This window comes from Aythya ferina, assembly GCF_964211825.1.
Source record: "Aythya ferina genome assembly, chromosome: 1".
NCBI lineage: Eukaryota > Metazoa > Chordata > Aves > Anseriformes > Anatidae > Aythya > Aythya ferina.
Genome location: NC_140296.1, coordinates 131786206 through 131801968, shown reverse-complemented (window position 1 = coordinate 131801968; position 15763 = coordinate 131786206). Strand labels below are relative to the sequence as shown.

The window sequence follows — 15763 nt, the reverse complement described above, 5'->3', positions numbered from 1 at the left end:
GAATGATTCCAGGACACCAACCTCTTCCTGTGCATTCTCTGTTTGCTCAGTGGAAAGAGAATCACATTTTGTTTCAGCCTTTCATCTTTCACAGCACATTCAGTGCGAGAGCTCCCAGGACTGGAGAGTAATCCTGTGTTGTTGCTTTATTGGTGGTTTGTTAGTTATGGTTTAGTTACGTAGTCAAATTACTGCAGATTAGCAAGTTGTCATGTTGGGTGAACCCAGGTATATATGCTTATATACGACCTTAGTTCACAAGTAATGCAGAGTAATTCAGTTTCATTTAAAATGCGATGAAGAAGGATTAACTAAAATCATGTTACCTTTCATTATTATACTATTACCCTAAAAGGCAAGTAAGAATATTTTAGATTTATTGTGTTGTCATGCATAGCTAGTAAAATGGTGATTAAAACTATTGTATTCTAAGAAATATTTCAGTTTATAGTAATTGGATTCTCAATATATCCTCTTGTTCCTTTAAGTAAAATTGTATTTTTACTTAACAGTTTCTATTCTGCTATCAGCCAGAATTAAACAGACAGCCTGATAGACTTGACTACATGTGGACTGGAGAAATGTGTATTTTTAAAAATCTTGCTTCTACAGTGACAGGGTAACTTGATTGTGGAATCTAAATAAACATGCCTTTTTTCCCTTTTGTTAGAAATTTTAAAGAAAAAATGTTGTTTATTAAACTGACATTTTATTTGCTTTTAGATGGCATAGTCCTAGTTACCCTAGTGAAATCTTACAACAATATTCAGGGTCTGGGAGGTTGTATGATTTTAGTTAGAGATCAAAGAAACAGGCTGCCACCATTTGTTTAGTCATCACTTGCCACCTGAGTCTTGGTAACTTAATGTGCGTGATTTCTTCCCTGCTGCATGTGAAACATGTTAAATAATTGTAAACCTCTTCATTGTATGCTTACATTTACTGCGGGCAAGGAGCATGTGCATGGGAGGTACTGAAGCTCAGTTGATGGGCAGTCAGTTGATAAAGTGTAGGATGTGTACCTCTCAGTCCTTCAGTTGGTACTAATGTCTGTAGCCAGGTTATTTTCCTCCCTTTTCCAATGTAAAAGCAGCACTTACAGGTTTGATTTAAGATTTTTCCTATGTGAGCTTCAGATTTCACAGCTGAAGACACCAACAATTAAAAGAAAGCATCTGTCAGGCATCTGAGTGTGTGATCCTTGAGCATGTCATCTTTACTCTCAACCCCACACCACTTCTTATCACTATTGCTTATTAGAAGCCTGGCTGAAATATGAAATAATCTGTTTCAACGTGGGTTTGGATGTACTTTTCTGGCTTGTAGGCAGCATGGACAAGGCAGCGTGCAGGAGCCTCAGGACAAATAAGTCTGCTTCTTAGTATTCAGCAGATGACAGGGAAGTGTTCAATACATCCCAGGATGGTGGGAAGGAAAAAAAGAAATCACAGCAAGCTGAAACAAATGTAGTGGATTTGTATTTCATAGTGGACATATTTATTTAAAATAATCATATATCCCTGTACATTCCACCACAAAAGCAAACAAAAAAAACCCCTAACCCGTGTTATTACTTAGGAGAAGTCTTATTTTTAAATTTCTTCTTGTAGTTTATTCTCAGTGTTAGACTGGACTATAGAATATCCTACATGCTGTCTATCTATAAGAGAGAGTTTGGGGAAAACAATGAAAATGTCGATAGCTCTACAACGTCTCCACCTGACACACCAGGAATTCCCTCAGGTAAATGTTACAATGTAAAATAATTATGTGTAGACTATTATGTTGTTATAGATACTTTAGCAAGCAGTAAACTCAACTATACCAGAAGATACATGTCACTTGAATTTGAAAAGCTCGTGAGAAAATGAAAATCTTAAGGAATTCCACAAAAAAGATGCTTGCTGGTCTGTCATCCTCAAACTGAAATGTGATTCCTTTCTCCCATTACGGCAATTCATTCTCTCATTTGTACTCTCCCCAAAACACTGGAAAATGACAACCATTTTGGACAAATGGTTGTGAATGGATGAGGACTGCTTTAACAGAGGTGAATGTAGCATTGGAATGGCTTGGCTTTTCAGAGAGTGTTCTTGTGCATGCAGAGGTGCTTGAAAGACTGACAGCTGTATGTGTGATGAGCTACAGGTAGGGGAGAATTTAATTGCAGGTGCTGTGCAGCAATGGGGTGGTTAAAGAACATTGAAGTCTTAAGTAGTAAGGTATATTAAAGTTATTCTAAAGCAGAATAATGGTGTGGTAAATGATTTGGCTTATGATAAATATTCTGAAGTTCATGTATCTCATTTTGCTGCTCTATGGGGTTTGTCTGGTCTAACAAAAATGTAAAAGTTTTATATTCTATGTCATTTGTGATACAGCACCATGTAGCTCTAGTCCATCACTAGAACTTGGCTCTTCCTCAGTAGTAGTAAAACACAATTTAACCCTGCCCTCTGTCCTATTTCTTCCCTACTGTTCTGTTCCTTCTGTTTTTTCCTTGAATACACAGAGTTTTACTTAGTTGAGGAATGCAGTAAGACCTTCACTTTATAATATCCACTTTAAAGACAGAGTTCCTTTTCACAGTGCAGATTATACAATGATCAGTATGTTAAAAAAATAAAATAAAATGTTATTTTGATTGTTTTCCAGCAATTGTTCCTGACATAGATGAGATTGCAGCTCAGGCTGAAACCATGTTTGCTGGCAGGTATATTCTCTGAAGTTTTACTTCTCTATATTCATCTATTTGTTCACCTTGATAATTATCATGGACAATGTCTCTTTATTCTATATGTGTTTTCATACCCGTTTCTCTTCCTTTGGTGGCTACTTATTACATAACCTACTTGTAGACAGAAATGTGCCAGAAGAGACCTGGATTTCAAACAAGCAAATGGCCCAGTGCATATGAGTGATTGACAGAATGCAATGATCTTCTTGATCATCTACAGTTGTAAGACAGTAGAAAGTTTTGCCTTGTTCCCAAAGGTAGTTGGGGAATGGTGTACAGGTGTATTGGGCTAAAACATGCTATTTATTTCTCTCTACAATGTCTCATATGGGTGCTTTTAAAGAAAGACCATTTTCTGATGTAGCTTATGACTGTCATCCCAAATTTCTCGGATCTGGAGGGTATTGTTGACCCTCACTATTTCTTATTGATCAAATGATCTGTTATCATTGCACCCTGTCCTTGACATTACTAAGAATGTAATGCCAACAGTGATCTATTTCATGTGACTCTGCAGATCAACTGTGGACCCGCTTGCCATGATCTTCTGGACCACCAGAGGCCTGTAGATCACAAGTTATGCTTGCAGAGTCTTGGAAGTGGTTTCAGCTATGCTGTGAACAACAGCAACAACAAAAAAAAAGTACAGAAAATATCCACAAAGGAGAGTTACTACCATTATCAATATATTGGTTTAACTTTGCTGGTACAATTTTATAATTATACCAGTAAAAATGATTCCCATTTAGACAAAGCCTTAGACTTCAAAGTTTTTCCTGGAACTAGGGAGAAAGATCTGCAAGATGGGATTTCTGATCTTTTCTCTCTGTCCCTTATGCGTTCTCAATCTTTACCAGTGAGAGCAATGCCTCCAGTCCTCTCCCTGAACTCCCATAATGTAAAACAACACATAGCCCCTGGCATCTGCATCTTTAAAATGAACAGAGAGACTGAATGTTTTCTTGGAAACATTATTTCTGCTTTGATATGTTAAGTGTAAATCTGCTTTCTGTTGCTCCAGATTATAAAAGAGGTTCCAGAAAAAAGATGCTTTTGGCAATTCCTACAATTTTTTAGTTTATTTTTTCTTGAATGAAATTTTAATAGTAGCTGAAAAGGGAAGGAGTGAAAAGGATGGGGCCAAATAAATCTCTGATAAAATGCTGTTGCCTTCAGTTAGTTTGGACTGTGAATGAGCTTGGCACAATTTATCTGCAACATAAACGAATGTTTTTGCAATATGGATTTTAATCACAATATTTGGCACATTTTATACATATTTACTTTAATTCCATTTTGTCCATTCTACTACAAGATTGCCAAAACAGCATCCAACCATACGATTGAAGTCCTTATAAAAAAACATTAAAGGGGTGTTAATAATTTACATCCCACAGCATATTAGATTTGGTTTTAAGAGCTCTGTCAAATGAAGATTGTGTGTGCAGGCATATTTATGTCAAAAGCTTTTACTTTACTTACTTTATTTGGTCTTTTTTTCCCCCTATTTCTGTTATAGAAAAGAAAAGAATGCAGTTCAGCTTGATGATGAAGGGGGCAGAACTTTTTTACGGGTCCTCATTCACCTTATCATGCACGACTACCCTCCTTTGCTCTCAGGTGCTCTGCATCTGCTCTTTAAGCACTTTAGCCAGAGAGCAGAAGTTCTGCAAGCATTTAAACAGGTATGGATGGGCATGGTATTATTTCGGGGACTTGTGAGGAAAGTATTTCCAAAGGCTGCTTTTCTTACCTGAATTGCTGTTTGTAGCTTGATAATGCTGAAAGGACTTTTAAGAAAAATCACAGAATCACAGAATCATCTAGGTTGGAAGAGACCTCAAGATCATCGAGTCCAACCTCTGACCTAACACTAAGAAGTCCTCCACTAAACCATACCACTAAGCTCTACATCTACATGTCTTTTAAAGACCTCCAGGACTGGTGACTCAACCACTTCCCTGGGCAGCCCATTCCAGCGCCTAACAACCCTTTCAGTAAAGAAGTTCTTCCTAATATCCAACCTAAACCTCCCCTGGTGCAACTTTAGCCCATTCCCCCTCACACTGTTGCCAGGCACATGGGAGAATAGACCAACCCCCTTCTTGCTACAGCCTCCTTTAAGGTACCTATAAAGAGCAATAAGGTCGCCCCTGAGCCTCCTCTTCTCCAGGCTGAACAATCCCAGCTGCTCCTCATAAGACTTGTTCTCCAGACCCCTCACCAGCTTCCTTGCCCTTCTCTGGACTGTCTCAAGCACCTCCATGTCCTTCTTGTAGTGAGGGGCCCTAAACTGAACACAGTACTCGAGGTGCGGCCTCACCAGAGCCGAGTAGAAGGGGACAATCACCTCCCTAGCCCTGCTGGCCACCCTGCTTCTTATACAAGCCAGGATGCTGTTGGCCTTCTTGGCCACCCGAGCACACTGCTGGCTCATATTCAGCTGACTATCAACCAGTACTCCCAGGTCCTTCTCTGCCAGGCAGCTTTCCAACCACTCATCTCCCAGCCTGTAGCTCTGCTTGGGGTTGTTGTGTCCCAGGTGCAGGACCCGGCACTTGGCCTTGTTGAACTTCATGCAGTTGGCCTCAGCCCATTGGTCCAGCCTATCCAGATCCTTCTGCAGAGCCTTCGTGCCCTCGAGCAGATCGACACACGCACCTAACTTGGTGTCATCTGTGAACTTACTGAGGGTGCATTCAATCCCCTCATCCAGATCATTGATGAAGATATTAAACAGGACTGGCCTCAGTACCGAGCCCTGGGGGATGCCACTAGTGACTGGCCTCCAACTGGATTTGACTCCATTCACCACAACTCTTTGGGCCCGGTTATCCAGCCAGTTTCTAACCCAATGAAGCGTGCGCCAGTCCAAGCCATGAGCAGCCAGTTTCTTGAGGAGAATGCTGTGGGAGACGGTGTCAAAAGCCTTGCTGAAGCCAAGGTAGACCACATCCACAGCCTTTTGCTAATCCACCCAGCGTGTCACTTTATCAATAGAAGGAGATCAGGTTCGTCAAGCAGGACCTGCCTTTCATACTGACCGGGCCTGATCGCCTGCTTGCCCTGCAAGTGCCACGTGATGACACTCAAGATAATCTGCTCCATGAGTTTCCCTGGCACTGAGGTCAAACTGACAGGCCTATAGTTCCCTGGGTCTACCCTCCAGCCCTTCTTGTAGATGGGCGTCACATTTACTAGCCACCAGTTGACTGGGACTTTCTCTGATAGCCAGGACTACTGATAAATGATGGTAAGCGGCTTGGCCAGCTCCTCTGCCAGTTCTCTCAGTACCCTTGGGTGGATCCCATCCAGCCCCATTGACTTGCATATATCCAAGTGCTATAGCAGGTTGCCATTATCCTGGTGGATAATGAGGGCCACATTCTGCTCCCCATCACCTTCCACGAGCTCAGGGTACTGGGTATCCAGAGAACAACTGGTTTTGCCGCTAAAGACTGAGGCAAAGAAGGCATTAAGCACCTCAGCCTTTTCCTCATCTTTTGTAACTAAGTTTCCCCCCGCATCCAGTAAAGGATGGAGATTCTCCTTAGTCCTCGTTTTTGTGTTGATGTATGTATAAAAACATTTTTTGTTGTCTTTGACGGCAGTAGCCAGATTGAGCTCCAGATGAGCTTTGGCCTTTCTAATTTAGTCCCTGCACAACCTCACAACATCCTTATAGTCCTCCTGAGTGGCCCACCCTCTTTTCCAAAGATTATAAACCCTCTTTTTTCTCTTAAGCTCAAGCCGCAACTCTGTGTTCAGCCAGGCCAGTCTTCTTCCATGCTGGCTCATCTTTGGGCATATGGGGACAGACCGCTCCTGCGCCACTAAGATTTCCTTCTTGAAGAGTGCCCAGCCTTCCTGGACTCTTCTGCCCTTCAGAACCACCTCATAAGGGACTCTGCCAACAGCTCAAAGTCAGCCCTACAGAAGTCCAAGACTGTGGTTTTACTGATCCCCCTCCTGACTTTACCAAGAATGGAGAACTCTACCATTTCGTGGTCACTCTGCCCAAGACAGCTCCCGACCACCACCACATCTCCCACCAGTCCTTCTCTGTTTTTGAAGAGAAGGTCTAGCAGGGCACCTCCCAGGGCAGGCTCACTAACCAGCTGTGTCAGGAAGCTCTCTTCCCACTCAACAGAAACCTCCTAGACTGCTTTCTCTGGGCTGTGTTGTGTTTCTGGGATATATCTGGGAAGTTGAAGTCCCCCACAAGAACAAGCGCCGACGATTTCGCAGCTTCTGTCGGTCTCCTCGTTCTGGTTCGGTGGTCTATAACAGACCCCCACCAGGATGCTTGCCTTGTTGGCTTTCCCACTGATCCTAACCCACAGGGATTCAACCTTATCATTCCCAGCCTCAAGTTCCCCAACATCAAAACTCTCTCTGATATAGAGAGCCACACCACCACCCCTTCTGTGCTGCCTGTCCCTTCTGAAGAGCCAGACATTGCAGCATTCCAGTCATTAGAGTGGTCCCACCACGTTTCCCAATTAAGTCCCAATTAAGCAGAGATTTTCTTGTTGTTAGAGTTGAATATATGTGCTGGTGTATATTCTAGTTGTGCACCCACTATTGAAAATGTATGTCGGTGGTGACATCTAGGACACACGTATCCCACAGTGAGACTTATTGTAGTGATCCCTCAGAGACTGAGATAGTAGCTTGTGTTCTGCCATGATGCAAATGGTAAACCATTTACCTGTGTCAGCAACAAGATTTTCCTGTCTTCAGGACTACCTAAGCTGTGTGTGAAGCTTTGTTGTTATAAATGCAATATTTTCAATTCTAGTTCTAATTCAGGCGTCCTTGCATTGTGCATGATACAGACACGCCCAAATAACAGAAAGCGAGTAATACAGCCAAGCCTGTTTTCAGCTTTTACTCTTTCTGGCTGATAACGTTCCATGTGCGTACTCCATGTGTCAGGGGATTAGTACTGGGAAATCTGATGTCATGGGGCTAGATGACAGAGACATCTCTGTTACGTAACCCTATAACATATGTTGTTAAGACCATCTGATGCTTATTTCAGGAGTTTGCTAGCATGTTGTCTTATTGTTATGTAAGATGTGGAGGTTTCTCTTGTTTAAAAACAGATGAATGATAAAGACCTGGAAAGCTTTTGTTTAATGGTTTGTTTGTTTGTGTGTTGCTTTTTTTTTTTTTTTTTTTTTTTTTTTACAATGTACTATAACGGCCTCCCACCTGGATGTTAAAGTTAGGCCTTGCTGGTTAAGGTGCATAAATAGCTTTTATTATGAGGTAAGTTTGAGAAGCTTTACATGTTTTCACATAGGAAGGAGAAGGCTGATTGGCAAATACACAGAAAAGACTACAGAAAACATGAAATATGAGTATTTGTGGATGAGAAGCATTCATAAATTCTGCAAAATAATGAATTGTACTGGACTAAGAGAAGATGATGAAAACTTAATGTTACAAAATAGTTAATATTTGCCTGCAAGTGATTTTTAATTTCCCTATCAGTGTTCCTATCTGCCATGTGACTATACACTTTAAAATAAGTGTGAATTCTTAATAGTGCCTATTGATTTATTGTACTGATTGTTGTTATTTTGTTGGTACGTTATCTTAATTAATAATCTTGGGAGAACAAAGACCATTAGAAAGAAAGGAAATGTATAAATCGTGCTAAATCAAGAACTAGAAATAATAATGAAAATAAAGAACAGATAATTTCAGCAGTACAAAAAATGAAAGTGAGATAAAGAGGCATCCACACAGATGGTGAGAAACTGTCTGAACTTGAACATCAGTTTGTGAGCTATTCAGACAGGTTTTTTTGATCTGCTCTAACAGTGTTAAAGGTATGATATTTATCAGTATTTGATTATGGTGATGTAGGTGATCATTGAAGTTGCTGGCCATTCTCACTTTTCTTTGGATGTCCTGATTCCTTGTCATATAATCTTTTTTCTTTTTTCCTTTTCTTATGAAGTACAATGCTGATTGGATAAGATATTTCTAATTGTGTTGTTTTAATACCATGAGGATCATAACCATAGCGTCAGAGCTAACTCTGCTGAGAGCTCAGGGGCTTGTATACATATACTTGTGCTGAAAATGTTTTGCAGCATATTAAAGAAGGAGGGAGAATTCTGTGAGTGTTATAGCTATCCTGCTTTGGGCAACCACAGCTCTGTTAAAGGTTTTCAGTGAATGGAGGCTAAAAAGACTGTTTGTGCCATGTTTCAGTTTCACAGGGAAGGTTGCAAAAAACATCTGAAAAGAGGGACTTAAAATGGAAACTGGCAAGCAAATTTCCCAGGTGTAAGTGCTGGTGCTAGTGCTATAATAGCTTTACAATTTACTGTATTTCCAGGTTCAGTTGCTGGTGTCTAATCAAGATGTTGATAACTACAAGCAAATCAAGTCTGATCTTGATCAGCTACGTCTGACTGTAGAAAAATCGGAACTGTGGGTTGAAAAAAACAGTACTTATGAGAGTGGAGATGTGGGTGATAGTCAGACCAAAGCAGGAGAAGAGCCAATAGAGGTGAGTTTAAAGCCTTTGCTGTTAGAATTGTTTTGATATGAATGTGTAGTTTGATGAACAACTGCAAACTGGTGATCTGGTTAATCAATATAGCAAAAGCAAGAATAATTAGTATTCTGGCTGACCTTTAGGATTAGACAGAGTAGAAGATAAAACTTCTTTCACCAGTGTGGTGAATGTTCTCTCCTGCTCTTTTCAGTAACTGCATTCTTATGTTACAAAGCTGTCTTCCTTAATGTCTCGCAAGCAAGACATAGTATATGGCATCACTCTGTAACCATGGAAGTCATCTAAGGATCACATGTTGGCTGTTGTGTTGACTTGCTAGAAGAAAGAATAGGCAGTATTTGTTCCTACAGCTAGGAAAGACAAGCACAATGAAGCCTATGTTTTTCAAACATCATGAGTAAGCCTGTTCTCCACCAAATGTAAAATTGACCTAAGAATATTGAGATTTTTGAAGTGAGCAACTTTTTTTTTTTTTTTTTTTAACCTTCAGTTTCCCAGACTCTTGGGGAATATTGTGATTTTTAGAGACTTTTGAACTTGAATTTGGAACCATGAAGATCAGATTTTAGTTAGTTAGTTAGTTTGTTTTTTCAATGAAAGCTGAGGTCCTCATGTAACTCTTTTGTGAGTTTATACGAAAATGCAGAGTTTTGTAAGAGTTGCTGTGGTTGAGGTTTGTGACAAGATGGTTGATAATGAAGGCTTTTCCAACATTTAATACCAATCTTCCATTTTCATCAGAGGAAGTGGGGAGAGATGAAGTGCGAATTCTGACAGAGCACTTTCCTTATTTTCTTCTGTGGCAAGATTTTCCCACACTGGCGAGAAAGTAGGAAGCCAAGTGGAGATGATACAGCCTTGTGAAGCCAGTGCATTGTGGGAGAGTAGGAACCATTGAGAAGATAGAGGATGTTTATAGATGCCTAGAAGACACTCAATGCCATTCAGATGGGAACGTAGATTTTTTGTGGCTTTATAAGGGGAAAATCCAACCTCTTAAAGGAGAATACAAGTTTCTTGGGACAGGATAGATACTAGTCTTTCTCCGATATAAATTAATTAAATCTAGTGGTGTTGGAATGGGAGAGGAATACAGACTCCATGAGCATAAGTATGTGTGATTTTGTACTTTCCTCAAGCTTAGCTCTAGTAGGAAATAAGATGGTGCTTTATGTATTTAATTAATGGAAAAGGAAATGGAAAGACAGGATACAGAATTGGGTATTACAAGGTTTTTTTAGCAAGAATGTATTTTTGAAATGTAATAAGATCCTTTTATTCCTACAGATAGCCCTGATGGCAAAGAGGCTCCATGACAGGGTGTTAAAACAATTTGCTTGAGACAGAAACATCTCTGAGTGGAATGTTTTGATTTTTTCCGCAAGAGGCATTAGTGGATCTGTATGGATTAGCAGAGCTTCAGCAGATACACAATATTATCTCTGACAGATCTGTGAGTGCATTGTATCAGAACAGTAATAGGTAGTCTGCACAACTGGTCAGATCATCTGGTGGTAATTCCATGAGGGCTGCACCAGTTTATGGTAGCTCAGAATTTTGTCCATTATTTTTTCCCTATTAAATTATTATTTAATTGGCAGGAAATGTTTTTACCTGGCAAAACTATAGTGAGTTTACTCTTTGTTATGTTAAGTCCGATTTAAGAGGTGAGGTGCTGGTCATAATCTACAACATATGTGTCACGTTAACGGGTGTAGCTGATTAACCATTATGGGCCCGGTCGGATTCAGGGTACTGAACTATCACAAATCACAGATATTCACCAATAATGTATTAACTGTTAGGGGTCTGGTTGGATTCAGAACACTGAATTATCACTGTCACAGATTCACCAATAACATATAACCACCATTACCCTAGTCACACTTAATGAGAGCTGTAACAATGCAATCAAGTGTGATTTATTACAGCAACAGGTACTTTGGATTGCTGGCAATAGTGACTGTCTGCAAAAGCAAGCTAGCATGCATGAAATACACAGGTGTTACAGGTGCACAGCCTAGAAATTAACGCGTTAAAAGGATCAAAGACTCTAGAAAGATTTATCACCAAGTGTTCAAATCTCACCCAAAGGCATCCCAATGGGGGGGGGGGGGGGGAGAGAGAGGCTCAGCTCGTCAACTGGTCCTAGGAGTCAGAGGGTCCTAAGGATGTTGTATTCCCTCAGGATGGTATCTTCCCTAACATCCCCTTCTCTCTTAGGCCAATTTATATTATGTTCTATCTTTTAGGTGGAGCTTGAGTGGCTCTAGTGGCTCTAGTCAAGCATATCTTAGTTGTGATTGGTGAAAAGTTCTCCCATCTCCATTTAAAGTAATAGGCTCCGAGAAATTCAGAGCACATGCTCAGTGAGGGGTGGTCACACCTTGGAGGTGGGTAGATTTTGGGATGGAGGTGTGTTTTGGTATTATAATGATTTTATAATGAGCAAAAAGTGCACTAGGGTACAGCATTTGTCAAAACATGACAGGTCCTTGGCTCAGGGCAGCAAAAAGTTCAGCTTATCAGTCTCGGTGTGCACAAGAACAATTGAGTCCCCACCTGGTTACAGAGCCTCGCCGTGGTGTCTCCACTCCACTCTACGCTCCGTACTGTTCCTTAGAGCTAGCACACCAGGTTTCCCCAGCGCGGTAGCATCTAAGGTTGGAAGACTAGGGAACGCTCACGTAATGCAGCTATGCCCTACCCTGAAAGCCTCTTCAATGCTGTACATTTTCTTTAAAATGTGAATGTTAGTTTTATTTTCCTAGTTACTCCAGGCAATTACACCACAGTATGAAGCAAGTGACTAGCTGCAAGCAGATAAATATCCCTGTAAGATCCCATGCATTTTTGGAATGGGTCCTGAGTATTTGGTACTGATCATGATGAACATCTAGGTCCTTAGGGAACATGCTCCATTAGTGTGTGCTGCTTATTTTATCTCAAACAATGTTGAAGTGTGCATAAGGGCTTCAATTACATTTCAGGACAATCATATGTTAAGCGCACATTTTTGTCCTCATATTGCAAGATTAATGTAAGGATTAAAAAAAAAATGCTCTCTCTATATTTTTTTTGCCCTTGGGCTTTTGAATCTTTTTGGGTCATTTTTTGGGTCAAGGGCTAGAGACTTGTTTTTTTGTTTTGTTTTGTTTTTTAAATACAGTCACATGACTCCAGAAGTTTTAGGACAGTGGCCCTGTTCTTCTAAATAAAGTATCCACAACACAAGATTTTACAGCCATGCAAGATCATTTTGGTAGAAGTGGAGACCAGAATTACAGGAAAGAGTGTTAGGACTTAGGACAGACATGAACTAGACACTGCATAGCATTAGGAAGAAATGCTGAAATTGATCCCACATAACTGAGCCTTGCTTTGGAAAGGAAAAGTAGATAAAACCAGTTTGCTTGGGTGTCTCTAGTAAGGATGTTAAGAGTCTATGCATACCCTGGACTAAACAAAGTGTGGTCTTTACTGTCCTGTCACTGGAGGATGCGTTGGTGGTGTAGCACCAGAAACATAGATCTGAGGAGTAGAAATATATACTCTCAGTAAAAGGACTCAAAGGTGAAACTGGAATACAGTCCAGTGAAACTTAACAGAACTTCCCACCTTCAAAATCTGGTAAGAAAGTTCAGAGAGGTTTCAAATGGTATAAACTTTCAGCACCCTCAAGTGTTTAGTGTTCCTTGCTTGCCTTCTGTGCTGGTCTTTGGTAGATTGCCTTGCTCGTGGAAGTGTTTTAAACATCTCCTGAAGCAACATACCTTGGTTGAGATTTTGAACTGAAGCCTGCGAATGCTCCTCACTCCCCTGTTAAATAAATATAGCCCATGGAAGGCAGAACTGTGCTGCCTTCATGCAGATTATTTCCTCACATTGTGCTGAATTGAATGACTATGTCAGCAGTGGGGAACTGCTCAGACTAAATGCTAGAACCTGGGTCTTAGTTTTTAGGCTGTTAAAACAAAACAATCTTAAAACTGCTGCAGAGTCATATTCTGGTTGCCTGTGAACTTTATGAATCAAGAAGGTATTTTTTTTCCAGAAAATCCCGTATCCTAAAGGTGAAAGAGAGAGATTCTCAGAAAAGAACCTTTCTCAGTGACTTAAGCTCTATTACTTCCTGTCCCCTGTGAAAAGCGTGACAGAGAATGTCTATCATGGGGCGTAACAAGGCAAGATATGCAACTGAGTGTCTCTGGTATCCCAGTAGTGTGATTATCTTTTGATAACTAAGCCCCTGGAATACTATTACTGGTTCAATAAACAGGTTTTTATTTTGTTAGGAAAAAGGGATGAATTCAGCAGTTTAATGCTGATCAGCATTTCCAGATAAGACGCATAGTTCACATGGATTATAAAACTACTTTGATTGAGGAAGAAGGCTGATAAAAGTAACAGGTAGATTAATCTTGGTTAACCCACAGTCCCAGAACAGAAAAGAGTGGTTAATTATAGCTAAGAGTCTGAAATATCTTCCAAAGCATTGATTCAAACAGCTGGAGAGAAGGCAGAATGCATACTAACAACCTAAACAAATAAAGATCCACTGTTGTTGCATAGATCAACGTGACCATGCTGAACAGCAGTGCTGACACTGTTATAAACAGTTTCCATGGCTAAGTGGTTCAGCTGTTCTTGCCTAGCTTGAAATTTAGTCCAGATGGAATTTCTAGAACTCCTCATCTTCACAATCAACTAAGAAAGTCCAGAGAGGGGTTTCAGGTGACAAAAACATTCAGATTGTTGTGCATGTGTCTTTTTTAGCATTATTCCATTTCCTAAAACGTTAGGAAGTTTGAGAACACAATGAAATTTGAAAACGCACGTTTTTGGGCAGTGGTGGCTATCGAAATACTGTTACGGTTCCCATTCTCATAGTGCATGAATTCCTTGTTGATTCCATTCTATGTCTGGTCAATGTTTTAAGGACATGTTATTTTTTTAGGAGAATCAGAAGCATGAAGATGTAGAATAATTGTTTCAAATCATGTTGGAAGTATGAAACAAGAGAAGGATTCTTGAATGTGAATCTTTTAAATCACTGAACAGTAACTGGTGGATAGTTATTGAAGAGTCTTTTTCTTTATCATCTATGTTACGTGTGTGCCCTGTGAGGTGTTGTGATGTTGTTTCTTCACTTGTTGCTCTGTATAATTAGTTCATGTTGAGAAAATTGCAGTAGATCAGCTTTTGTTATATGTTCTTTGTTACAGGAGTCAAATATTTTGAGTCCAATAGAGGATGGAACCAAAAAACCCCAGATAGACAGCAATAAAAGCAATAACTACAACATTGTTAAAGAGGTTGGTATATTTGCCAAGAAACTTGCTTGCAGTACTTGTGATAAGAAGATTCAGTAATTGTTTTAAAATATTTTGTTTTTATCTAATATGTCATCTTTCTTTTTTTTGCATACATATTTATGTATAGATTTTGATTCGACTCAGCAAACTTTGTATTCAGAATAAAAAGTGTCGAAATCAGCAGCAGCGCTTGCTGAAAAATATGGGTGCCCACTTGGTAGTCTTGGACCTTCTGCAGATACCCTATGAAAAGGTTAGTCTGATAATTTTGTTGGTTAAGGACATGAACTCAGTAAAGAGAAATGCCTCAAAAGGCCCAAAAATCAACTTGAAAAATTCTCCTTGCCAAATTTAGTGAACTGTGGCACAAATGTTGTGCCACAAAATGGTGTTGCTGTTTACTCTCCCTTAATAGTAGTGGGTTTGGGATCGGGATTGAGTTTAAATATGGGTGTCTACAAAGAATATGTTTTACTAAGAGTTAATGTTGACTGCCTAAGGTTCCTGGATGTCAGAGTGCTGTCATCCCATTCCTGTAATGGGCATTCCTTTGAACTGCAGACACTGTACAGTTAGAAATTACAATTCAGTGGAGCTCCTGGCAGCGTATCTAAATTCCACTGTTAGATACTAATATGAATGTTATTCTAAGTACATAAGATGAACACATAAGCTTTCAAGGACCAAGTCTGAAATCATTTCGGTGTTTCTGTAGTGGCAAGCCTCTAGCCCACTTCCATCTGTAGGCTTTTCTTAAGACTTCACCATTTTGTACTGATTTTGTGGTAGTGAGCAAACAAGTGAATGATCTAGATAACTTTTTGAGAAGCACATCTATCTGGTTCTTATGTGAAGCATTGGAAGGAGATGAAAGCTCCTCTGGGCTGTGTGTTCCTGAGTGTTATATACTAATGTTATGATAGAGACACTAGGTTCAGCTTTCTTCAGTAAAATAATAGTGCTTGTTGATAATGGTGGTTTATCACATCATGGTTAGAATATTATATGAGAGGAATATAAAATCGGGATGAAACCAGACATACATGTTTGTGTGGGATGTATATGTGACCATGAGTGTAGGTGCACACACACATACATATACATGTATTTTGTATGTAGCTATATAAAAGCCAAAGCTTTTCAGAAGCCTGAAATCAGTGCAGACTAGACAAC

At 40.0% G+C, this 15763-nt stretch overlaps 1 protein-coding gene across 3 annotated transcripts in view; it reads left to right on the top strand.

The window, feature by feature from the left end:
* ITPR2 (inositol 1,4,5-trisphosphate receptor type 2) overlaps positions 1 to 15763 on the top strand; it is a 269872-nt gene that overhangs the window by 105239 nt on the left and 148870 nt on the right. For all 3 annotated transcript variants that reach the window (XM_084513429.1, XM_084513428.1, XM_084513430.1), the window contains 6 exons: positions 1611 to 1743; positions 2656 to 2713; positions 4257 to 4422; positions 9093 to 9266; positions 14501 to 14590; positions 14718 to 14843. In XM_084513429.1, the coding sequence (XP_084369555.1) occupies positions 1611 to 1743; positions 2656 to 2713; positions 4257 to 4422; positions 9093 to 9266; positions 14501 to 14590; positions 14718 to 14843 (747 nt within the window). The remainder of the gene's footprint in view (positions 1 to 1610; positions 1744 to 2655; positions 2714 to 4256; positions 4423 to 9092; positions 9267 to 14500; positions 14591 to 14717; positions 14844 to 15763) is intronic.